At 39.2% G+C, this 25962-nt stretch overlaps 1 protein-coding gene across 2 annotated transcripts; it reads left to right on the forward strand.

Moving 5' to 3' along the window:
* Positions 1 to 242: 242 nt before the first annotated feature.
* Positions 243 to 25188, forward strand: LOC140204567 (P2Y purinoceptor 4-like). 2 transcript variants are annotated; one of them, XM_072271285.1, is made up of 2 exons: positions 243 to 457; positions 20878 to 25188. In XM_072271285.1, exon 2 carries the CDS (start codon positions 20906 to 20908, stop codon positions 22037 to 22039), a length of 1134 nt encoding a protein of 377 aa, XP_072127386.1. In that variant the 5' UTR covers positions 243 to 457; positions 20878 to 20905; the 3' UTR covers positions 22040 to 25188. The 2 variants fall into 2 exon arrangements, with proteins under 2 accessions (XP_072127386.1, XP_072127387.1); XM_072271286.1 differs by lacking the exon at positions 243 to 457 and adding an exon at positions 19548 to 19614.
* The last annotated feature ends 774 nt before the right edge of the window (positions 25189 to 25962 follow it).

Consider the following 25962-nt stretch of genomic DNA (forward strand, 5'->3'; position numbering starts at 1 on the left):
GTGCGAGACTTCACATGATTCATATTTTAATTTCTAAATCTCAGTGTGTGGTTGGAGGAGTCATTGCCCAGCCTCAGAGTGAACTTGCATAATAAAACTTTAGAAGCAGCCCAGCCTACAAATTCAGTTTTAAAAGGGCTTTTTCCTTCTTCCTCTGAATTACTTGGCTGGAATTCAACAGCCTCATATCAACTAGCAATCGCAATTCACTAATTCCTTATTTTACAAGTTTGGAAATTGGTCCTGTTGGTTTCAAAATGATTTGGACAACACACTTTAAGTTCACTCTGCAGTGAGACTCTATGAATTAATTAACAGCTGATGAACCTACAAGTCTTAATTGCTTCTAATTCAATGTGGATGACGTATCTGTTTTCTGGAATAACAGCATTTTCAGTGAAAGCTTCAAGGATTCATGATAATAGTCACTTCTCATATCAGGGAACAAATCTGGCTGGTGAGTATGATTTTCAATATACTTGTTCCTTTTTTAGGGATTATAAGTGAACTAATTTAAACTATTCTTGATCAATCAGAATTATCCCACAGGTGAGAGAGAAGGAAAGACATTATAAAACTCTTTGAAGCAAAGAATTACTGTGAATTACTGTAATTAAATAAAATTACAACAGTCAGTTTGTTTCACAATGTAGAATGTTGAACAGTATAACATAGTAGGCCCTTCAGCCCATGATGTTGTGCTGACATACGAGGGGTGATTGATAAGTTCATGGCCTAAGGTAGACGGAGTCAATTTTAGAAAACTTAGCACATTTATTTTTCCTACATTTACACACTTAGTCCAGCGGTCGTGGAGCATACGGATCACTTCTTTGTAGAAGTCGCCGTCTTGGACCTCCAGAAGTGGTCCACAGCATGGGGTGGTTGATATGTTCATGGCCTACGGTAGAAGGAGATGAGTTATTAACTTGAAACTTTCTGTATTTTCACTCAAAGAGTTGAAGGGCACATACATGTAATGAGAGCTGTACAACTCATCTCCTTTTACTGTAGGCCACGAACTTATCAATCACCCCTGCTGTGGACCACCTGGAGGTCCAAGACGCTCTCATTACATGCACATGCAGTTCAACTCTTTGAGTGATAATGTAGAAATTTTGAAGTTAATAACTCATCTCCTTCTACCTAGGCCATGAATTTACCAATTACCCCTGCTGTGGACCACTTCTACAAAGAAGGATCCGTATGCTCCACAACAGCTGAACTAAGTGTGTACATGTAGGAGGGGACTATGTTGAAAAATAAATGTGCTAGGTTTTCTAAAATTGACTCCTTCTACCTTAGGCCACAAACTTATTAATCACCACTCGTATATAAGCTAACCCTTCTTTGATCAATCTAACCCTTCCCTCCTATGCAGACCCTACGCTCCTTTTTTTTTTGCATTTATGTGCCTATCTTAAAGTCTCTTAAATATTCCTATGGTACCAGGCACCCACCACTTTTTGGATAAAAAAAAACAACCTCTGACATCTTCCTTAAACTTTCCTCCACTCTTCTTAAGTGGGTATTCGATGGTATTGGCCATTGCTGCCCTGGCAAAAAGGTGCTGGCTGTCCACCCTGTCTATGCTTCTCATAACCTTAAACACCTTCATCATGTTGCATCTCATGCTCCTTCGCTCCAAGGATAAAACCTTTCCTCAAAAGACATGCTCTCTAATCCAGGCAGCATCCTGGAAAATCTCCTCTGCACCCTCTGTAAGGTTTCCACCTCCTTGCTATAATGAGGTGACCTGAACTGAACACAATTCTCCAAGTGTGGTCTAACCAGGGTTTTATAGAGCTGCAATATAACCTCCTGGATCCTGGCCTCAATCCCTTGACTAATGAAGGCCAATACACCAACCACTTTCTTAACCCCTCAAGAACCAATATCAACTTCTGTAACAATTTTGAGGAATTGATGGACGTACTCCAAGATCCCTTTATTTCTCCACACTGATAAGAAACTTGCCATTAACCTTATACCCTGCTTTCAAGCTCAATCTTCCAAAGAGTATCACTTCACATTTTTCCAGATTGAACTCCATCTGCCTCTTCTCATCCCAGCTCTGCATCTTACCTATTAATGTAAATGTGATAAAAGACCAGTGAATCTGGTAGAGTGATGATTGATATTGCCCAAGAGTGTTTGAGAACTTCTTTGGTTCCCTAAATTATGCTATTGAAGTGGTTATGTACATCTGAGAGGGTAGAAATAATGCTGATTTAATATTTTACCTGAAAGTTAGCAACTCTGTTGGCACCACTTTCTCTCTCCTTGCCCAGATGTATTGAAATATTATTAATGCCAGGCTTTAAAATGTTCTCAAAAGGCAATTCGAATAAATTTCACTGAGAACTATGAGACAAAAAGCAGCATCAAATTGCTGAGTTAGAATAGAGATTAGCTAAATTCAGGATGTGAATGATAGACTTCTGTGGGAATAAATGTGTTTACGCATTGGGGTTAACTTCAGTGTTCTAGCTCTATCAGCATCAAAGGTACGTGGGATTCTTATGAGGCCAGTTAAATTAAAACTTCCAATATTTAAGAACTGAATATAAATTGGTTCCCTCTTATGGTTTCTTTATGACACCACATGCTCAACCATTTGTAATTTACTGTCATTTGTGTAATAGAGAGCAGATTTGTGCTCAAACAGATTGCTTAGACACATTCTGTCGTTCCCTGAATCACATTTAGACATTTAGGTTATAACTGAGAATCACTACAGTAAACTATTGCTAAACTAGTTCCAGTCATTGCACATGGAGGATTCTTACTGTTCTTGCTGTGGAGAATTTGTGATGACTGAGTTTTTTGAAGTGCAAATCAATTGGGCTTCTGTGTAGGGGCACAACATTTATCAATAATTTACATAAATTGCTGTTAGTAATTTATCTTAAACTTCATTGGTTGGGAGTTCTATTGCTTTGGTTTTGTGAGATCTGTTTTAGTATCTGAGCTCATTCACCCTAGAGGAAATCAGTATTGTAAATTAACAAACAATGCTCCTTCACTTAAAAAGCAGCATTTTTAAGTGCTTTTTTTTTGCAGAGCCAGTCAGTTTGATGAAACCTCTATACTGTATTAAGCCATTTGTACTAAAATGCAGAAAGCAAACTCTCACTTGTTACCGTTCCTAAAGGGAGATACAATCATTCTTTCTTAGCCCTTGTGAATTACTGGATCGGTTTATTGTGAAGTTCAGAAATTTGTCTTAACTGTCCCTAGTCATCAAAACTGTTTCAGGTGCTTTCACAAGGAAAGAAAGTTACAACAGCTGAGAGCACACCACAGCATGCAGATATAGTGGATTCCAGTTTATTGGGACACATTGTTAGCAGTATGTGTTAGCCCAATTAAGCAACTAGCCTAATTAGCCAAAGTTTCATAGAAATAGTTAAAAAAAGTATACAAAAGAAAAACTGAGTAACATTATGTATTTAAATGAAATACAGATTAAATCAGAACACTATCAAAACTACTATAGTACTACAAAACTGTGTATTACTTCCTAATAGCTATCGATGGGAGAATTAATTCAGTGTGCACGGACATGTTCATTTGATTGACACCAAATTAACAAAGTCAGTGCAGAGACCTAGAGCAGATAGTGGTCTGCCTTCAAAGAGTGCTTTCGATGATTGCATCCTCCAAATCTTCATTTTAATTGTAACATTCAAGATGATTATAGTTTCTAACTTGTTGAAGTAGTTTTCATTTTCACTCCTGGTCATTTCTGGCATCTTCAAGCCTGAATGTTTGAAACCACAGTGAGCAAAACAGTTATGAATTGTCTTACTGTTCACTACTCACCAACTATTAGTGACAAAAATCACTGCTTTTTGAACTCAAGCATGCAAGTGAAGCTATTAAAACCTATTTGCACAGTGTTGTATCTAATGGACACATGATGTGCATGCGACTGATGCCAGTTAGAAAATGCTTGGCAACAGCCTCCTGCCCAATGAAGCGGTATAGTGTCCCAATTGAATGAAGGGAATCCTGGCTGTTTTCTCAATTTGTTGTTGTTCTTTAAGAGTTGTCCCAAATAGTGGCTGCTCCGATTAACCGATGGCCCAACTAACCGGACTTCACTCTATTTGCAATAATCATTAGTATCCCAGTTTAAAATACTGCACCATTTGCTATCATAATATTATTACATAGTACTTACTCCACATCCCAAACCTGCAAAAATCACATAAGTCCTGACGTTCTGTATGGCTCTCATGCTTCACTTCCTGAGGCTTTGCAGACACATTATGCATGAGGTACTGAATTTATGTACTGGCTACCTACATCTCACACATTATATATTATCATTTGTTCTACATGCTCAGACTACTGTATCCAGGCTTACTCTTCAATGTCTCAGTTTCTCTGAGCTGGTGCTTGGGAGGGGATGCACCGGTAAAAGGATCAGAATCGGAATCAGGTTCAGTATCACTTAATTATCTGATGTGAAATTGGTTGTTTGCAGCAGCACAGCACAAAGGCATAAAAATGACTGCAAATTACTTAAATAAATAAAAATTGCAAAACAAATGGAATAGCAATTTAGTATTCATGTGTTATGATGGTGGAGAGGAAGAAATAGTTTTAAATCAGTCTTCATGCTCTTGTACCACTTCCCTGATGGTAGTATTGAGAAGAGGACATGTCCCAGATTCTGAAGCTCCTTACTGATGGGTGCTGCCTTCTTGAGACACCCCCTCCTGGAGATGTCCTTGGTGGGGGGGAAGGTTGTATCTGCAAGTCATTTAGTGTGCTGCAGTATTGGCAAACCTGACATTTCTCTGAAACATTTAGAGGAAAAAAATATTATAGATTCCCACTAGAGTAAGAGATCTTAGAGTTTCCTAACGCAATCTACTAGTAGTTAATGTGGGGTCAAAATAATTGATCAAAATCCTACAGATGGTTCACATTTTTGTGCATCCATGTTTCTAGCATACTCTGTTGCCCTAATCAGGATGTTTGGTTGCCATGGGGGATGAAAGATTAGAGAATTAGTTGGGGGACTGCTAGTTTTTTCTCTTTCATCAATTCAGTTATCTGCCCAGTAAATTATAAGAATGAGAGCTACACATTACTTTCTTAACCTGCTAGAAGACCTCATGACATCTTTCGACGTGATTACACTCGCTCTGGTCTATTACTCTGATTGGCCTCCATGTTATTCCACAGCTGAGTTTAGTTGCTATGGTATCCACTGGATCAGTTGTACTGGCCCATAACCTCTCCACAAGGTAGAGTAGACTGTGAGCACTGTTACACAGCTCTTCTTCTTACAATGGCTTCTTTCATTGTTTTAAATGTTCTTGATATGAAAATATCAAAAATAGTAAGAAAAAGTATTATCTCTGATTTTAATGACTGGTAAGGACACTAATCCTTTTGTAGCAAGGTCTGACTGAATGGAGATGGTTGCATTGATATTTACTACCATGGTAGCCTTTTACGCTTGGAAATATCCTCAGTATCTCTTAGAATTGTAGATTCTCAATGTTATACGGCACAGAGTCCTTTTGTCTCAAAATGACTATGCTGTTCTTGGGTCTCTTTTAGGAATTGGTGTCAAAGTTGATATTGCTCTTCTGCTAGAGTGCAGATAGGTGCAGGATGATGCACTTTTACATGCCTAATGAATGTCTAGTGGTCCTCATCATGGAAGGAGATGTTTACTATCTATGATAAACACAATGAACTACTAAAGAATAAAAGGACTAGGGTGGGCAGGGTCCTTTGGTCCCTGAAAGCAGCAGCACTGATGCCTGAGAGTTATTGAGGTAACCGCACAAGTAGCTACTTGTGCTGCTGCTTTGGAGGTTAAGAAGGCATATGGATACCTGCCTTCACTAGCCTTGACGTAGAATATAAGAGCATGGGACAACTGTGAAAAGCATTGGACGGCCGCAGCTGGAGTATTGTATGCAGCCCTGATGACTATAACATTGGAAAGATGTGATTACATTGGAGAGGGAAGGGAGGAGATTCCCTAGGATATTGCCTGGAATGGAGAGCTTGAAACATGACAGGAAACTAGATAGGCTGGGCTTACTTTCCTTGGAGTGAAGAATGCTAAGAGGTGACCTGACTGAAGTTTGCAAAATAGTGAGAGGATACAGCAGATGGTGAGCTGCTTTTCTCCTTAGCAAAGATATCTTGAACCAGAGGGCATAGATTTAAGCCGAGGAGTGGGATTTTTCACCTAGTGGGTGGTTGAAAGCTGGAAGCCACTGCTGGAAGGGGCATTGGAGGCAAGTACTTTCACAAGATTTAAGAGATATTTGGACAAGCGTTTGAAATTCCACAGTGCAGAAAACTTGGAAAATGGAATTAATATATTGAGGTATTTAATAGTTGGGATGGGCACAGTGAATTGAAAGGCCTACTTCCATGTTGTATGACTCTATGACTGTGAGAGATATTTAATTCCACATGCCCTTGTGAATGTAAGATAGTAGCTATTATATCCAAATAAGAATTTAGTAGAAGTTTCTTTACTCTGAAAACAGAACATGGGACTTTCTACCAGATGGGGAACTGACAGTCCCTGTGTTACATGAGTTCTGTCTGTGAAACTGTCCATAAGCTAATTTCTGCATTAGTAAGAAATGCCCCTTTTTAAAAAAACTATCTATATTGGATCACATTGCAAACAGTACCAATAATTAAAATAATGGAATATATACTGTAATCAGACATTAATAAATACCTGTGAAATATTTTATTATTATTATTACTACTACTAGCTTGAAAAATGCTCTAAAATGTATGGGAGAATTCTGATAAAGTTGTACTTCTGTAAGTCAGGTAGCATATAACTGGTAGTGCCTGTATTTGGAGCCAATTGCACAGATATATTTAAAAGGTAGCTAGAGAAGTATGAGGGAGAAACGAATGAAAGGATATTGCAAGAGGTTAGGAGAAAAAGAGTGGGAGGAGGGTTGTAAGGAACATAAATATCAGGTGCTATAAGTTGAATGTAAATTTTGCAGGAATGGAAGGTTCCAGTCAAACCTATCACTGATACCAACAGCTCATCCAAATCATTCTAATGAGGTTGAAGGGAAAATTGGTCCTGAGAAGTTGAACAATTGAACCATTAGAGAAAATGCTTTGCCTGGAAATTCATTCCCAGTCTGTAGTGGTAAATGCACTGTCATTTTGTCAGACTATTGTACCCAACCTCCACTGACAGATTAGTTCCATTGACTTCAGTGGAATAAATTTCTGAGCCAGAGGGTAATGTCCTGATGTGACTATATGGTGCATTTACAGCTATGGATTGAGATAAGTGTATTGATAGCAAGGATAAACTTGAAGGTAGTTTTTTTGTTCGCCAATTTGAGTGTGAAACCTTGCTTCTCTTTTCAACTTGACATCACTGTAACATGGTCAAAGTCATAAATAGGGTAAATGAGTAATAGTAAAAGGGAAGTTAATTGGGAATGACTCATTGTGCAACATTCACTATGTGAAATGCTGTGAGAGTTATGAAAAATTGAAATACTATATATTTAAAGTGGCCTCCTCCCTAAATTACTTACACTGTTCCCTTCCCACAGTTTCAATTTCAGTATTATAGGAATAAAATTTTCTGTGACTTGTGAGAATTCTGTTCATCATATTTACATTTAAGGCATTAGTTTTGGAGTTGTGAGGAGGAATAGTAACCGAAATACTGCATCAGTCACCAAAATCAGAAAGGGATTTAAGGACATTACGTCATAATTGCAAAAACTATTTTGTTGGCACAGATGTTCATATTTGACTGTTGGGACGAGGGTCCCTTGGAGGCATATCTGGCTAACACCAGTACATATTCTCCCCATTCAGATAACAATAAAAAAGAGTAGTAAATTTACAATCAGAAGGCACAGTCACTAATAGCAGCAATACATATACAGAAAACAATGAAATAGAAATAAAATGGTTGTGCTTTATTAAAACAAAGTCTCACTGTTTTTTTTGTGAAAGGGATCAGTTTATAGATAGGCAAAAGCTTTGTTAATTAATGATTAATTGCAAATGAAAATTTAAACAAAACATACGGTGTTGGAAGAATCCAAAATAAAAATAAAACTTTGCTGGAAGCACTCCGGATGTCAGGTAGTATCCATGGAAGGAGAATAGAGTTAATGTCTCAGGTCAAAGACTCTTTCATTAGAACTGGGAAAGTGAAAAGAACATGTTCTTTTATGTTGTAGAGAGGATATGTGGGGTTAGATTAAACCAGGGGTTCCCAACCTTTTTATGTCATGGATCAGTACCAGTAAATTTCTTTCATAGAGCAGAGCTGGTTGGTTGTAGTGACAAACTGTAGAAAAAAGCCATTGTTTCTTAGATTAATAAAGGCTGTTTGAGAAAGAAAAAGGAGAGGCAAGGGAATTTATAAGCAGTGAAATGCGGGTTAAATATCATCAAATGCTCTTGGATCAGAATTAAAAAGTGATGAATATGAGGCAGGACTGGCCAGTTTTTATATAGATTAGATTATAACCAGAGAAAACAAAATATCTGGAATTGTTCAGTTCAGTATTCAGTCTATAAGGCTGCAATATTCCCATATGGAAGGTAAGCTGTGGTTCCTGAGGCTTACATTAGATCATGTTTCACCAGTGTAAATTAAAGTAGCAGACAACTGGAAGTTCATGATTGCTTCTGAGAGCTGACAATATGCTCTGCTAAAAGATCACCCAATGGTCCTTTCTCCATTGTGAAGAAGAGCACATCTTGAATACTGAATGTAGTACACTAGACAAGAAGAGGTGCAGATAAATCACCGGTATACCTGAAAGGTTGGTTCGATCCCTCAATGGTAGAGAAGAATAAAGTCAAAAACCAGTTATCACATCTGCTTTGGGGAAGTTCTGTTTGTAAGGAGAGTGACTGGTGGAGATGGAAGAAAAGATCCAGGAATTGCAAAGGGCATGTTCCTTTCAGAAATGGACAGAGTAAGGAAGATGCATACAGTACTGAAGCTCATTGATGGCGGCGTGATTTTGGAACATGATTATATGAATGCAGAGACAGCTGGAGAATATGGTGAGGTAACCCTATTCTTCCTCTGTCCAGGAGGAGTAGGGGGTGAGAGCAGAGGTGCAAGAAATTGATGAGATGTTCAAGGGTTTCGTCAATTATGGTTGAGTGGAAATCCATAGTTATGGAGAAAGAAAGAAAAGCTCAGAGGTACTTGTGTGGAAAGATTCTCACTGAACAGATATGATGAAGGAAAAGAGATTGGGAAAATAGAATACCATTCTTAGGGATGTACAGTTTGAGGATCATAATCAAATTACTTAGAGAGGCCTGTGAGCCAGGTGAATATGGGCAATAAAATAAATCTATAACTGGAGGAAGCAATGCATTTGTCAGTGTTTTGCAAGAAGTATTGAAAGAGTAGGGCTGAGTACGAATGAACCAAGGATGTTCCATAACTTCACTGAAAGGAGATGTAGTTTGGGCTTGTACAAGTTCCCAATGATTGATAGTGCTTCATTAATTAATTACACTTTTCCCCTTCACCAAAAGTTGATTCTATACCTCTCATTCTCTAACTAAAACTTTGCAGAGACAAAACCATAATTATACAATGAAGAATGTTCTCTAGGCAATTAAAATGTATGATTAATGGTCAAGGGCAGGATTTTATTCCAAGACTTCCGCCTCTGTGCGTAGGATTCTGGTTGTGAGCATTTTATGGTATTTATTTAACAGGTGGCTTTTATGCCGTCTTATTTACCTTGTTGTGGATTAATGCTCACAGGTAATTATGTCAGTCTGTAGCTTTATGCCAAAGAGTAATAGTTTATAAACATACACTCCTTCTATTTCAATTACAATCAATAAAATCCACAGCATATGAGGAATTTATAGCATTTATGGTGCACATGCTTTATTATGTGGTGCAGAGTACAGGCCAAACTTCATTTATTTTCTTATTCAGTCCTGGACTGTAAACTTTAATTCTGATATTCATTTCAAGGATAAGCATAATATTAACTCTGAATTCCATATAAGCTTAGATTCAGTAAAAATTTAACCGTGAGTTGAACTCCCTTCTACCTTTCACATTGCAATCATAATCTGCTCTCCATCTACAATGAGCAGACCATGGCTCATACATTGCTAGAGTTGGGCAACTTCCAGAATGCCCCATAAATTAGACTTATTTTAGTACTTTTGTCCTCAAATTTGTAAGGAGTGCAAATTGACAATAAGATAACCAAAATGGCAGGGCATTGATAACATTCCCAAAGTTCAACGAACAAGATATTTTTGGTTTGGTTGTGAAGAAAGCAGAACTAAACTCAATAAAAGGGTACATTAGTAAGAGTGATTCCATGTTGTATCAGGTATTGTATGAAAAATATTGTGTAGGAAGGGAAGATTGGTGAAGAAAAAGAGACAGAAAGGAAAATATGGAGTAATTACACATAGAGCAATATTAAAATCTCTAATACTATTCATAAGCTGAAGAATGGTGCATCACATTTTAATTATTCACTTTCTGGACAAAGTACATTGATTGGAAGAGCATAATAAATACCATAACATGAAGTTAAATTTTTAATTACTGGTCCTTTTGGTTAATTTGGTTGGTAATTAATTTGGTAATAAAGCAATTCCATTAAAGACAAATTTAGGGCGAGATATCATGTTTCTGAAGCAAAGTAGTAAATCAATAATAAGTTATGATGCTTTTCATTTTATGGGGTATCTCTTCCACACCTAAAAATGCTGGTAGATCTGTCCATGAGTAATGGTGTGTCGCAAATTACTTCTTTTACAAATCCTTGCCTTCTCAATATCCATTACTGTAAATTTGAATTGAAGAACAGATGACTTGAGGCTCCTGAATAAGGAGACCAAGCCATCAGCCCATCTGAATCCATCTGCAGTATTCCAACCCAATAAGTTATTATCAGTAGTTTTTATCTTTGTTTAAAAATTAGATATTGATAGCAATTCTAACATTTATTGCTTTTTGGCCAGGTACCCTTGAATGATCATCAGGGCCATTAACAAAACTGTTAATGGAGTTATAGGTATGTGAGGCTGACTGAGGATGGCGGAACTTTCTGTAGAACATTCAGATGGGTTTTTCTGAAAATTGTACTATTCTGTAATAGTACTGTTGTTTCCATTACTAAGACCAGCTTTCTTTAAATTCTACATCAACAGAATGTAAATGGAATTTGAGCTTAATGAATTCTGGATTATTAGTCTGTCCTCTGGGTTACAATTTATTCAAATTTCAAAGTTTGAAGTAAGTTTATTATCAAAGTACACATATGTCACTACATACAGCCCGGAGATGTATTTTCTTGTTGGCATAATCAGTAGATCCAATAACCATAACAGAATCAATGAAAGACTGCACCGAACAGGGCAGACAACGTGTGCAAAAGACGACTATAAATACAAGCCTGATACAGATTAGAGTCAGAATACCATAAATCATAATACTACTGATCCATTAATACAGAAAAGGCAATCTATAATAACTGTCCATATATAATAATACAGGATAAACAAGCAAGAACAACTTACTTAGTAGATATAACCAATCCAAACACACATAACTTACAGAAATCCATAAGTTAAAGAAAACAGAAATGTACTGAATTAAAAGAAGAAATTGAAAGACTTTGGAACATGAACAGGGTATACATTGTCCTGACAGTAATATCTACAACTGGTATCATCCCAAAGGCACTATTCAATAGCGTTAAACATTTAGGGTATACAGTAATATCTAAGACACAATATTAAACACCATTAGAATAGTCTGAAAGTTCCTAGCAATCAAGAAATGGCTATGTCCACACCTCAGTTTTTACCAGCTTGAGCAGAGAAAAAACGTTTATAATAAGAATAATATTATCTGAAACTGATCTGGCAAATTTACAAAGAAAAATGAGAACTGAAATGACTCATTTTAGAAAATACTGTACACTTGAATGCAGTTAGATTAACAGTACCTAGGACATAAGGAAGAAGAGGAATAACAGACATAAAAAATTACACAATAATCAGATAAAACTTCTGAGGACATATTTTCATCAAAGAAAGAAAAATAAAAGATAATAATAATAAATGAATAAGCAATAAATATCGCAAACATGAGATAAAGAATCCTTGAAAGTGTGCCAAAAGGCTGTGGGAACAGTTCAATGGCAGGGAAAATGAAGTTGAGTAAAGTGATCCCCTCAGGTTCAAGATCCTGGTGGTTGAGGTGTAATAACTAATGCCGAACCTGCCGGTATGAGTCCCAAGGCTCCGCTACCTTTTACTGATGGCAGTAGCAATAAGGGAGCACAACCTGGGTGGTGGAGGTTCCTCATAATGGATGCTATTTTCCTGGGACAATGCTCCATGTAGATGTGGTCAATGGTGTCGGTGGGGTCCTTATCTGTGATGCACTGGGCTGTACCCACTACTTTTTGTACGATTTTTGCATTGGTCTTTCCATACCAAGCTGTGATGTAGCCAGAAAATATACTCTCCATCACACTTCTATAAAGTCTGTCAATGTTTTAGGTGTCATGCTGAATCTTTGCAAACTTCCGAGGAAGTAGAGGCAATGCCGAGCTTTCTTTGTAATTGCACTTAAGTACTGGGCCCAGGGCAGTTCCTCCAAAATAATAACACTGAAGAATTTAAAGTTGTTGACCCTCTCCATCTCTGCTCTCCCAATGAGGAAGGGCTCATGGATCTCTGGTTTCCTCCTTCTGGTCAATATTCAGCTCCATTGGTCTTGCTGACGTTGAATAAGAAGTTCGTTGTTGCACCAACCAGCCATATTTTCAGTCTTCCTACTCTCTGCTGATTAGTCACCACCTTTGATTTGGCCAACAACTGTGGTATGATCAGCAAACTTAAATATGGTATTGGTGCTGTGCTGAGCCACACAGTCATAAATACAAAGCAAGTAGAGCAGGGGGCTAAGCACACAGCTTTTTAGTGTAATGATAGAGATTGTGGAGGAGATTTTGTTGCCAATCCAAACTGACTGGGGTCTACAAGTGAGGAAATCAAGGACCCAATTACACAAGGAGGTATTGAGGCCAAGGTCTTGAAGGTAATTGATTAACTTTGAGGGGTGATAGTATTGAAAGTTGAGCGCTAGTTGATAAAGAGCATCCAGATGTATGTAGCCTTGCTGTCCCGATTTTACAGGACTGAGTGAAGAGCCAATGAAATGGCATCTGCTGCAGACCTGTTGTGCTGGTAGGCAAATTGGAGTGGATCCAAGTTGCTTCTCAAGCAGGAGTTGACATGTTTCATCACCAACCTCTCAAACACTTTCTCAGCATGGATGTATGTGCTGCAGGACGATTATCATTGAGGCAGGTTACCATGTTCTTCTTGGGTATGGTTGAAGCCTACTTGAAGCAAGTGGGTATCTCAGACTGCCAAGCAAGAGGTTAAGGATCTCAGTGAACACTGCAACCATTTAAACAGCACAGGTCTTTAGTACTTGGCCAGGTGCCCCATTTGGGCCGAATGCTTTCCGTGGATTCACCCGTCTGAAGGATGCTTTAATATTGGTGTCAGAAACTGAAATCACAGAGTCATCATGGACTGGGAGTTTGTGATGGTTTCTCTATGTTTTGATGGTCAACGCAAGCATAGAAGGCATTGAGCTCATGTGGAAGCAAAGCCCTGTTGTCACCTATGTCACTTGGTTTCACTTTGTAAGAGGTGATAACATGCACCCATCTCTGGAAAGATCAGCATTAATTGCTCTTGAGAAGGTGGCAGTGAGCATCCTCCTTGAATTACCGCAGATATATCGATGCAGGTACTTCCACAATGCTATTGAGCTAATGAGCTCTCCTCACTATGTCAATAGCATTGGAGGACTGGAAAAATATTTTCCAGTTAGAACTGAAGAAGATTCTGCAGGTAATGATTTACATGCTATCCTTGTTCTTGATGGTAGAGGTTGTGAATTTGAGATAAATTAATACTCAATCTCTTCACAATTTTAAGCACTCCAAAGTGATAGGTTAAGTCAGAACCATGGAGTAATAGAAATGTTCAAGTCCTCATCCATGCTGACCAGTAAGCACTCTTCCTTATCAATCTCATACCTAGTACTTGGTCCACGGCATTTTACGCCTCGTAGGAAATGCTCATCTAAACTCTTCTTAAAGCTGTCAGTGACACGACTTTCACCACTCTCTCAGACAGTGCATTCTAGACACTTGCCATTCACTGGATGGAAAAGGTCCCTATCATACCCTATTTATCTTTTAAACCTACCCTTCCCTCCATTATCATAAAATTATCTCTTTTAGTTTTATCTACTCCTAACCTCCTGCACTTCAGGGAGAAAAGACTTAGCTTCTGGCTTGGTCTCTTCTTATAACTGAACTGCTCTGTTTCAGGCAACACTCTGGTGAACCTATCCTGCCCTCTCCAACACTTCTACATCCTTCTAAGACCTTGGGGACCAGAAATGCACACAGTGTTCCAGCTGTGGCCCAACCAAGGTTTTATAAAGTTGGACCTTCTGGAATTAATAACCTGATTAATGAAGGTCAGTATCCTATGTATTTTCCCAAACTATATTATCTACCTGTGTTGCCACCATTAGGGATCTATAGATTGTACTCCAAGCTGCTTCTGTTCCTCAATACTCTCAAAGACATAAGATCATAAGATGTAGGAGCAGAATTAGGCCATTTGGCCCATCAAGTCTGCTCCACCATTTCATCATGGCTGATCTATTTCTCTCTCAGCCCCAATTTCTTGCCTTCTCCTCATAGCCCTTCATGCCCTGGCTAATCAAAAATCTGTTAACCTATCCTTAAATATACACAAAGACTTGGCCTCCACAGATGCCAGTGGCAACAAATTCCGCAGATTCACCACTCTCTGGCTAAAGAAAATCCTCCTCATTTCCATCCTAAAAGGACGCCCCTCTATTCAGAGGTTGCGTCCTCTGGTCTTACACTCTCTCACCATAAGAAACATCCTCTCCACATTGACTCTATCAAGGCCTTTCACCATTTGATAGGTTTCAATGAGGTCACTACTCATTCCTTGCCATAGAATCAACCTGCAAATTAACCTTCAGGGAATCATGCACAATGACTCCCAAGTCACTTTGCATCTCAGGTTTTTGCATTTTCTCTCCATTTTGAAAATAGACAACCCTTTCATTTGTTCTATCAAAGTGCATGACCATACACTTCCCGACACTGTATTCTATCTGCCATTTATTTGTCCATTCTCCTAATGTCAAAGTCCTTCTGTAACCTTTCTACTTACCTGCCCTTCACCTAACTTCATATCATCTGCAAACTTTGCTAGAAAGCCATCAGTTCCATCATCCAAATCATTGTCATATAATATAAAAAGAATTGGTCCCAATACAGACCGCTGTGGAACACCACTAGTCACTGGCAGCCAGTCAGAAAAAGCTCCCTTTATTTCCAGTCTTTGCCTCCTGCCAATCAGCCACTGCTTTATCCATGCTAGAATCTTTCCTGTAATACCATGGGCTCATATCCTGTTAAGCAGCATCATGTGTGGTACCTTGTCAAAGATCCTCTAAAAATCCAAGTACACAGCATTAACCGCTTCTTGTTCGTTTATTCTGCTTGTTATTTCTTCAAAGATTCCAACAGATTTGTCAGGCAAGATTTTCCCTTGAGGAAACTATCCTGTGTATGGCCTATTTTATCATGTGCCTTCAAGTACACTGAGAACTCATCCTTAGTGATTGACTCAAAGATCTTCCCAACCACTGAGTTCAGACTTACTGGCCTATAGTTTCCTTTCTCTTGCCTTGCAGCCTTCTTGAAGGATGGAGTGACATTTGCAATTTTGCAGTCTTCCAGAACCATTCCAGAATCTAGTGATTCATGAAAGATCATTTCTAATACCTCCACAATCTCTTCAGCCACCTCTTTCAGAAGCTTAGGGTGTGCACCATTTGACCCGGTGACTTACCTGCATTCAGAATTTTCAGTTTCCCAAGAACCTTCTCTCTAGTTATGGTAACTTCACACACTTCATGATCTCTGACACCTGGAACTTACACCCTACTGCAGAATGCTTATTCAGTTCATGGGCAATTTCTTTGTTCCCCATTATTACCTCTCCAGCATTGTATCCCAGTGGTCCGATATCCACTCTCTCGTGTTTTTACAATTGTTGTATCTGAAGAAACTTTTGATATCCTCTTTAATATAATTGACTAGCTTACTTTCATATTCCATCTTTTACCTTAATGACTTTTTTTTTGCTTTCAGCTGGTTTTTAAAATCTTCCCAATCCTCTAACTTCCCACTAGTTTTTTCTCTATTATATGCTCTCTCTTTGGCTTTTATGTTGGCTTTGACTTCTCTTGTTAGCCACGGTTGTCTTCTTTCCTTAAGACTGCTTCACCCATTTTGGGATGTATATATCCTGTGCTTTCAGAATTGCTTCCCAAAATTCCAGCCATTGCTGCTCTGCTGTTATCCCTGCCAGTGTTCTTTTCCAATAAAGTCTGGCCAGCTCCTCTCTCATGCCTCTGTAATTCCCTTTACTCCACTGTCATACTGATCTATGTGACCTTAGCTTCTCCTTCTCAAATTTCAGGGTGAATTTGATCATGTTATAATTACTTTCCTCTCAGGGTTCTTTTACCTTAAGCTCTCTAATCAATTCTGGTTCATTATACAACAACCAATCCAGAATAGCTGATCCTCTAGTGGGTTCAACCATGAGCTGCTCTAAAAAGCTCATAGGCACTCTAGGATTCCCCCTCCTGGAATCCAGCACCAACCTGATTTTCCCTATCTACTTGCACATCGAAATCCCCCATGACTATTGTAATATTGCCTTTTTTGGCATGCATTTTCTATCACCCGTTGTAATTTGCAGACCACATCCTTACTACTGCTCGGGGGTCTGTATACGACTCCCATCAGAGTCTTTTTACCTTTGCAGTTCCTTAGCTCTATCTACAATGATTCAACTCCTTCTGACCCTATGTCATCTCTCTCTAATGATTTGACATAATTTTTTACCAACAGAGCAATGCCGCCCCGTCTGCCTTCCTACCTGTCCTTTTGATACAATGTGTATCCTTGGACATTAAGCTGCCAGCTATAATCTTCTTTCAGCCACGGTCCAGTGATGCCTACGACATTATACCCTCCAATCTGCAACTGTGCTGCAGGTTCATCTACCTTATTCCATATACTGTACCAGACATAGTGCCTCATTACTGTTTCCAAAATGCATCACATTATATTTCTTTGGATTAAACTCCATGTACCCTTTTTCAACCCATTTCGACCCAGGACTTGAAGGATTACCTCTAAAGTGGACATCAAGTTATCTTAGAAGTTTTATGCCATCCTTTTGTAAAATGGGCAAAATTATGGAACTCATTGTGGGAGTAGCTTTAATATAGGAACTGGTCTGCTTGAAGTTGACACTTTTATACCTGCTTCTCAAAGGAAAGTACAGTTTAATTTGGCCTTGCTAGCCATGCCCACATCCTGTAGACAGAAAAGCTCTAATAAAATATTGACATAGTGGATCTCATTTGCCAATGGGATTTTTCATTTATGTGTCTTTGAATAGAAAAATAATAAAAACGTCACACTTCACTAACTATATTGATACTGCTGTACTTTTATTTAACAGCTGTCATGCAAACTGATATTCATGGTTTTGTTCTTACAGTGTCTTTATTTGTTCAGGTCTATTTGACGTGAAGAAGAAATGGTCATCAAATATATCTCTATTTGAAACATTGTTTTAATCAAAGGGACAATCTGTTTGAGAAGCAATTGGGTGTGCCAAGCAATTGTAACTCAAAATACATGTCCTAAGTTAGGGCAAGGCTAATTTTGAAGGCAGGATCTTGCAAAGGTTGTTCAGATTGAGGCTGTTAGCAGGTAAGTGGACAACGTGGAAGTGGAAAACTTGTAATAGTGACATGGAGAGAGTTCAGGATCAACATTATTCTTGTTAGAGGAAGGGCAAGGCTGACAAGACTATGCAACTCTCACTGATGTAAATTATTGAGGTATTGGCCAAGTAAAAGGAGACACATGCAGGTACAGCAGCTTGGATCAAGCAAGTCCCCTGAGGAGTATAGGAGTACAGTTAAGGAAGAAATCAGGAAGGCAAATAAACAACCTGTGTCCTTGGCTGCTAAGGTTAAGGAGAATCCTAAGAGATTGCGTAAGAGATATTAAGAGCATTTGGGTAACTAGGGAAAGAATATGTCCATTAAAGATCAGTGCAGTCACCTATTTTTTCCCCTGAGGGTGGGGAAGACTAGAACTGGAGGTAATAGTTTGAAGTGTAAGGTGAAATATTTAAGAGGAATCTGAGGAGAAACTTCACTCAAAGTGTCGTGTGAGGGTGGAACAAGTTCTCAGCCAAAGTGGTAGATGTAGGTTCAAGTGTAACATTTAAGAGAAATTTGGAAAGGTGGAAGGATGAGAGGGGTTTGGAGGGATATGGTCCATCTGCAAGTAAATGGGACTAGGCAGAAGATCAGGGCATGAGCTAGATGGGATGAAGAGCCTGTTTCTGGACTGTAGTACTCTATGACTATGTGCAGTGTCAGTAGAAAAGGATAAGATATTAAAAGAATACTTATCATCTGGGCGTACTGTAGAGAAGTTCATGGAAGCTAGGAAACTCAGGGAGGAAAACAGTAATGATGTGAAACATATCAATAACATGAAAGAGTAGGACTTAGTGCTCTTGAAGTGCATAATTGGGGATAAATTCATTTGATCTAATCAAGTGTACCCTGGGATATTATGGGAATCAAGGGAAACAATTGCTGGCACCCAACAGATATTTTTGTATCTAGCTTAGACATAAGCGAGATACTGGAAGGTTGGAAAGTGTTTAATATTGTGCTTTTATTTAAGAGATGCTGCAAGACAAGCCAGATACAGGTCTATTTTCAGCTCCAAATCCAGGTGCACAGTATTGGCAAGCACATATTGCTTTAAAATTAGAACAGTGGCCACTTATACAGATACATAGCCAAATATCACTGCATTTTGGTAATGCCAAGCACAGGTTTGTAATAGTATAATATTGGGATATGGTACCAGCAGATCCTCAGTTCCCTGGCATCCAAGTTGCCATGTTGGTGTATGGTACCGAAGGGTAAAACTTTGTAACTATATAGCATTCAGGCACAGTATTGGTGGGTACAATGTGTTCCCGGTCTAAAATTAGGTGCAATCACTGCCAACAACTGACTATATATTCATGAGGATAGTCTAACACTGCATAACTCAAGGGTTTTAGCCCAAAACGTTGACTGTACTTTTTTTCCATAGATGCCACTTGACCTCTGAGTTCCTCCAGTATTTTGTGCGCATTACTCCCATATATGATGCTAGTATATACTGTATGTCATTGTCTCATACTAGGGTACAGTGCTGGTGGATAAATTCTTCATGAAATCACCTGGGGCGCAGTACTGGCAAGAAGAGGTTTGTCACTACGTAACAATGGTGTAAAGAACTGGAGAGTGCAGTTTCTGAATGTTCAACATGGAGTATGGTGCTGATGGGAAAGCCCTTTGCTGTAGAAAACTGGGGTGTGATACTGGTGGGTACAGTCCATTATTAACACTGGCATACAAACTTGTGTTAATGGATACAGTCTGTCGTAGCCCAACAATGGGGTACTGTGCCAGTTTGTACAACTTTGTCATTCTATAGCACCGGGATACAGTACTAATGGGTACAGTACCAATATAGAACACAAGGCTATTGAGATGATAGGGTAATAGGCAGGAAGCAGCAAGTAAGGATAAGGGGGAAAGGGGAGTTCATTTACAGCAGGCGACCTGTAGCTAATATGGTTCCACAGGGATCAGTGCTGGATCCACAATTCTTTATGGTACAGTAATAATCACTATAATTGTGAAGGAAGAGAACATGAGGTGATCAGATTTGCAGATGATACAAAAGAGGTAGGAAGGCACATTACGAAGATGATGCCCAAAATCTGTAAAGAGCAGATGATTATTGGTTGGCTTGTATTAATCAAGACACAGTAAAATTGGGTATATTCTGTCACTTGTGTAACACTTGGATATTATGGAGACGGCCACAAACCTGCCACGGTGGAAAGGAACTTTGGAGATGTGGTACATATGTGTTCCTTGAGTGAACAAGGAGGAGTCAGTGTATAGAGTGGGCAGGAACTAAGCACTGGGTGTGCACTGTGTCAAGCAGATTGAAAAGCAACAGAAAAAGCAAGGGGGCATTGGGGGCTTGGCAGTATGGCCGCAGCAATAGGTAAGGCAGCAAAGTGGAGTTACTGAGGGGCCAGCAACGTGGCAGCAATATGTAGTGCTGAAGCAGTGGAGTGGTGGTGAGAGGAGCAGGTGACGGGCCAGCAAGCAGTATGGTATTTTTTTCATGGTATCACATGATATCAGCCACAGGTAGCCAAATATTGATACTCTTCATTATGAAAAATTACCAATTGATTGGTTTCTTATGGCTGAAATAAAAACTGCTTTGTGTGCGTGCTGTCAAGAAAAAAAAAATAGATTCAAATTTACCATCCCGTATGCCAGAAATAATGCCAAAGTGCAAACTCTGGTGCTATAGCCCGTGTTCTACATGGCAACACTAATTTAAATTGTGACCCAACACACCCGGAATGGCTTAGGTGGGATATGCTAGCTATTACCAATATCATTTACCCACATAAGAGACATAGAGATTTGCTATAAGATTGATTTTTATAACCTTTTGGCCTATGTGTTGTACTTATTTCTACAAAAGGACTCATATGGGATTTGATTCAATTATATTCTATGTAAGACATTTCTGAGCAATACTCTTTTCTTTATTCCAGGTTTGTCTTAAGTCTTGGAGAATCTTGAATGGCAATAAGAATACCACTGAACTATCATCTGAGCTTGACTGCATCAACATCCGCGAATAGCACATATTCTGAATATGTGCCCTTGCAGACTACTCCTGCTAACAGTACTGACTTTGGTGGTAAAAATGGCAGCTGCTATTTTAAGGAGGACTTCAAATATATCTTATTGCCTGTGTCATATGGAATGGTGTGTGTGGTGGGCCTAATTCTTAATACCACAGCACTTTGGATGCTTGTTTGTAAAATGAGGCCATGGACTGCCAATGTAATCTTTATGTTTAACTTGGCCATTTCAGACATTCTTTATGTGTTATCTCTGCCACTCCTTACATATTACTATGCCAATCGTAATGACTGGCCATTCGGTGTCCTCCTTTGTAAATTGACCCGCTTCCTCTTTTATGCCAACCTGTACTCCAGCATCCTCTTTCTTACCTGCATCAGTGTCCACAGGTACTTGGGTGTGTGCTACCCTATTCAATCGCTTAGGTGGATAAATGTGAATCGTGCCTGGATTGTGTGCATCCTGGTCTGGACATCCGTCATAATCTGCCTTATTCCCAATTTAATCTTTGTCACAACAAGCAGGCGGGGCAAAAGCACACTCTGCCATGACACAACCCTCAGGGAGGAATTCCCACAATATGTTTTCTACAGTTCTGCTGTCATGGTGATCCTTTTTGTCATTCCCTTCTTCATCATTACCTTCTGTTACAGTGTAATGACCAGAAGACTTAGCAAAACACACATATCTGGTTTCAGGCCAACCCCATCCAATGTCAAAAACAAAGCCATTAAAATTATCCTCATTGTGTTGCTTGTCTTTTTCCTATGTTTTGTACCTTTCCACATCACAAGGACAATGTATTATACCTTTAGGGTACTCAAGATGAATTGCAAAGCACTTAATATTGTGAACTTCACATACAAGATCACAAGACCACTGGCCAGCATCAACAGCTGCATTGACCCTATTTTGTATTTCCTAGCTGGGGACAACTATCGAGGGAAATTTATGCATGCCACATGGAGAAGAAAGGCTTGTGTTCAAACGTCAGTACCAAACACAATAAGTGGGCACAAAGTGAGCAAGCAATCAGTCTCTGCCTGTTCAGTGACCCTGGATCAGTGATGTGATTGAGTCAAAGAGTCAAGGGTTTCCATTTGGTTCTAATGCAGGGTTTTGATCTGAAACACTGACAGTTCTTTTCCTTCCACCAATGTTGCTCGACCCACAGAATTCCTCCAAATTTTTTATTCCAGATTTCGGCATCTGCAGTCTCCTGCTTCTCTTACATTTTTAGGTCAATGACTAAGTTGGATGGAATCAGATAGATGGTCCAGAACCTCTCCCAATCCATCAAAATAGGTTTTGAGCAGAACTGATGTCCACATTCAAAGATTCAAATTACGTTTATTATCAAAGAATGTATAAATTATACAACCTTCAGATTTGTTTGCTAGCAGGTAGCCACAAAGCAAGAAACCCAAAAGAATCCCATGAAAGATTATAAAAAACCAACACATGGTGCGCAAGAGAAAGAAAAAAACACAAATCATGCAAACAATTGAAGCGAACAGCAACACTTCAAATCAAATTAAGTCCTCAGATCCGAACCCTGGAGCACCTGGATGTGGTAAACCATATATATATGTTGTAACTGGGTTAACTGTCTGGACACACCCCTCTGCTGACTGCCCCTGTGGCTCCTCCCACAGAGTCCTATATAAAGGTGTTTGCCTTGCCCCTCCCCCTCAGTCCAGGGGCAGACACTCACTGTGGAGGTCGTATTGTACAGTGAATAAAAGCCTTTCAGTATTTTACCAAACCTCAGTCTTTTGGAGTTATTGAAGGTGCTTCACTGGACTGGGCCAAAAGCCTCGCTTACTAGTTCATCATATTAGCCGGCACTGAGCACAGCACCCGGGGCAGTCTTCATGGCTCAGAAAAGAGTGACTGTCGCAGAGAGTGAGCGAAATCAGCTCTTGCCTCAGTTCCCGACACCCTCCCTTTTCAGTCTATTTGACCCAGTGTCTAAATTGACCAAAGAATGGAACAGTGAAAGGCTCTGGCATCCTGAAGAAAGGAGTGAAATCAGCTCTCACCTCTGATCTGGGCTGGCGTTTAAATTGTCTAAACAGCAGACCATACCTTGGGCTAGGATACGGCTACTGCGAAGGGCTTGAGGCCTAGACCACACGACCCAGTGACACACTCTCAAGTTCTTTAAGTCAGCTCAGCACCCAGAGCGATCCAACCTTGCACTCGGTCTAGTTCTACAGCCAGCAAATCTCCTCTGCTCCATCTACTCCTTTTGGCACCCAGAGCAATCCAACCTTGCACCCATTTCAGTTCTACAGCCAGCAAATCTCCTCTGCCCCGACTTCTCCTCTTGGCACCTGGAGGAATCCCATCTAGCACCCTGGCCATTTGTATGGGCATTGGAACTTCATTTCCCTGACTTCTCCTCTTCGAATTCCTCACTCCATCTGCACTGATTCTGCGACACACCATCTCGGCTCATCTCCTGAACTTGCCTCATCATCGCTTGCCCCCTTGCTGTTTGTGGTGATAATTTAACACAAGTTACCTCATAACAGGTGCTTTCAGTCAAATTTCTTTCCTTTTTAACTGCCAGTGAGCTGTCATGTACATTTAGTAGCGTCATCTTAACTGAAAGAATTAGAGCTGTGGTAGCCCAAACCCATCTTGCCATCTGAGCTGGTTAGTGACAATCACAGGGAATAAATTATTCGGTGGCAGTAGAGTCCTTTGTCAGACTCTTATTCTATGGCAGTCTGTGTGTTTTGATCAATTCCTTGTATTTCTGGGGACCATTGCCCAACCTTTGTGAAATCCAAAATGTGAAAAAGCTGGAGAAAATGTAAATACTATACTTATTGAAAGCATATTTCTTCAACAATTTTACCACCTCAAAACTTCCCATTCTGAGAGGTTGCAATTGTATTTTTTTCGGCATCACCTCTTTGAAAGTGTTTTCTTGTGTTAATGGTGCAGCTCTAAATGAAGCTTCTCAAGCTTACAGCATTACCAAACATATTTTTACTAGATTTTGTATCAAGGTTTGCACTCTATCTTTTGTGCAATTTCAACTTGTATTTGGATTTATAACTTGCAATATTTATTTTAAAATTTTCTCAGTTCGCATTTTTGTATTTTGGAACATGTGCCTAGTTATTTCTTTATTTGGACTAGCATGGAACTTTATTTTAGAATTGATTGAATTTACCTGCTTTTGGGATATCCACGAGCAGTGTTAAGTAGGACAAAAGCACGATGAAAGGATTTTTTTTCTGCTGGAGTACCACAGTAAAACGATGTCATTTGGTGATCGGCTTATGAAATTTGACAAGCAGTAAGTGGATGGTTTCTTATCAAACTATTTCTCTTCTTTAGGGTCCTTCTGCTGAGATAAGACTATTATCTCTCCATGTCTAATCAGTCTAAGTTCCTGCTGAGTGAAGGAACAACACAAAACTGAAGTCGAGTGCTGTACTTTGCCATTCAGTCATTATTGCCTATATTTGTATAGTTGAAAATGTTGAAATAAGATCCTTTCCTTACCCTGATGTAAAAGTGATGGAAGAAAGCTTATCTGTAAAGTACATGATAATGAAGGGTTGGAGCTAATATGACTACCAGAAATTAATGTCAACACTGTACTTACCAAAATAAGCACTCAGAATAAATCCCATATCCGGGGAGAGCTAAGTGACAATGGCAGCATGTATTTGACCAAAAATCTTTGAAAGAAAATAGACACATATTTGTCAGATGTTGTAGATACTGTATTCAGCTCATACTGTAATGGACATTAGGGTCTTAAAGATTATTGCAATCAGAAATTTCTGTTGTAGAAGTGCTTGCAAGCAGTGATGTGAGAGGGATGGGGACTTCTTGTAAGGTCAGAGAAAGAGAGTAATCTTTAAAAAATTAACTGAAATATTTTCAAATATAAATGAAGTAAATAAGTTTTCACATTTTTTGAATATTTGTGAAATGTTAAATATAAAATAATTAATATAACTCACTGGTCTGGCAAAAAAAAGTTAGGCAGTGATCAAAAACAGACAGCCATGGTGAGCTTATTCATTGAAGAGCAACTGATGACAAAGCCCAAATTGATGCTCAAAATGAAGGCAATGTTATTTAAAAGACATTTGATCGCCAAAGATGATCAAAGACAGATTCAGCCATCGTCAACTCTGTGGAGTAAATGCTGAGAATACAACATCAACGATCTGATCAAGATACCGTCCCTCCCGAATGTGACGTGTGTCACAGACAGGACGTGGAATGCTGTTGGTTACATGTTGATAAGCAATTGATCAGATGAATAAAAGATGTAATCACAGCAAAGCCTCAGTTGTAATATTTTTTATGATAAGAAGGAGCTGAAACTGCAGGCAGATGTCTCAGAAAAGTATCATGAAGCAATATTCTTGCAATAGCATCAGCTGAAATCTGGACCTGAAACACTGATTGTTTATTTCCCTTTATAGATGCTGCCCGACTTGCTGAGTTCTTCCAGTATTCTGTGAGTGTTGCGACCAATAGCAAGCTCTGACAGTCACAATGATACAGCATGTTCAGCACACAAATAGTCTCTTTGACCCATGATGTCTGTGCCGAGCATGACACCAAGTCATACTAAACCCTTCCGCCTGCACATGATCCGTATCAGTCCATTCCCTGCATCTCCGTGTACTTATCTGAAAGCCTCTTGAACACCAGGGTCATATTGCTTCTACAATCACCTCGGCGGTATTTTTCAGGCACCTACCACTCTCTGTGTAAAAAACTTGTCCTGCACATTCCCTTAAAGATTTTCCCCTTTCACCTTGAAGCTAGAATTTGACATTTCAACCCCATAAGAAAGATTCTAGCTGTCTAGTCTATCCAAGCCTCTCATAATGTTATAAATTATCAAGTGCCTCCTCAGCCTCCAACCCACCAGAGAAAGCAATTCAAGTTTGTCTAACCTCTCCTTGTATCTAATACCCTCTAATCCAGGCAGCATCCTGGTAAACCTC

This window comes from Mobula birostris, chromosome 10, assembly GCF_030028105.1.
Source record: "Mobula birostris isolate sMobBir1 chromosome 10, sMobBir1.hap1, whole genome shotgun sequence".
In the NCBI taxonomy this organism is placed as follows: Eukaryota; Metazoa; Chordata; class Chondrichthyes; order Myliobatiformes; family Myliobatidae; genus Mobula; species Mobula birostris.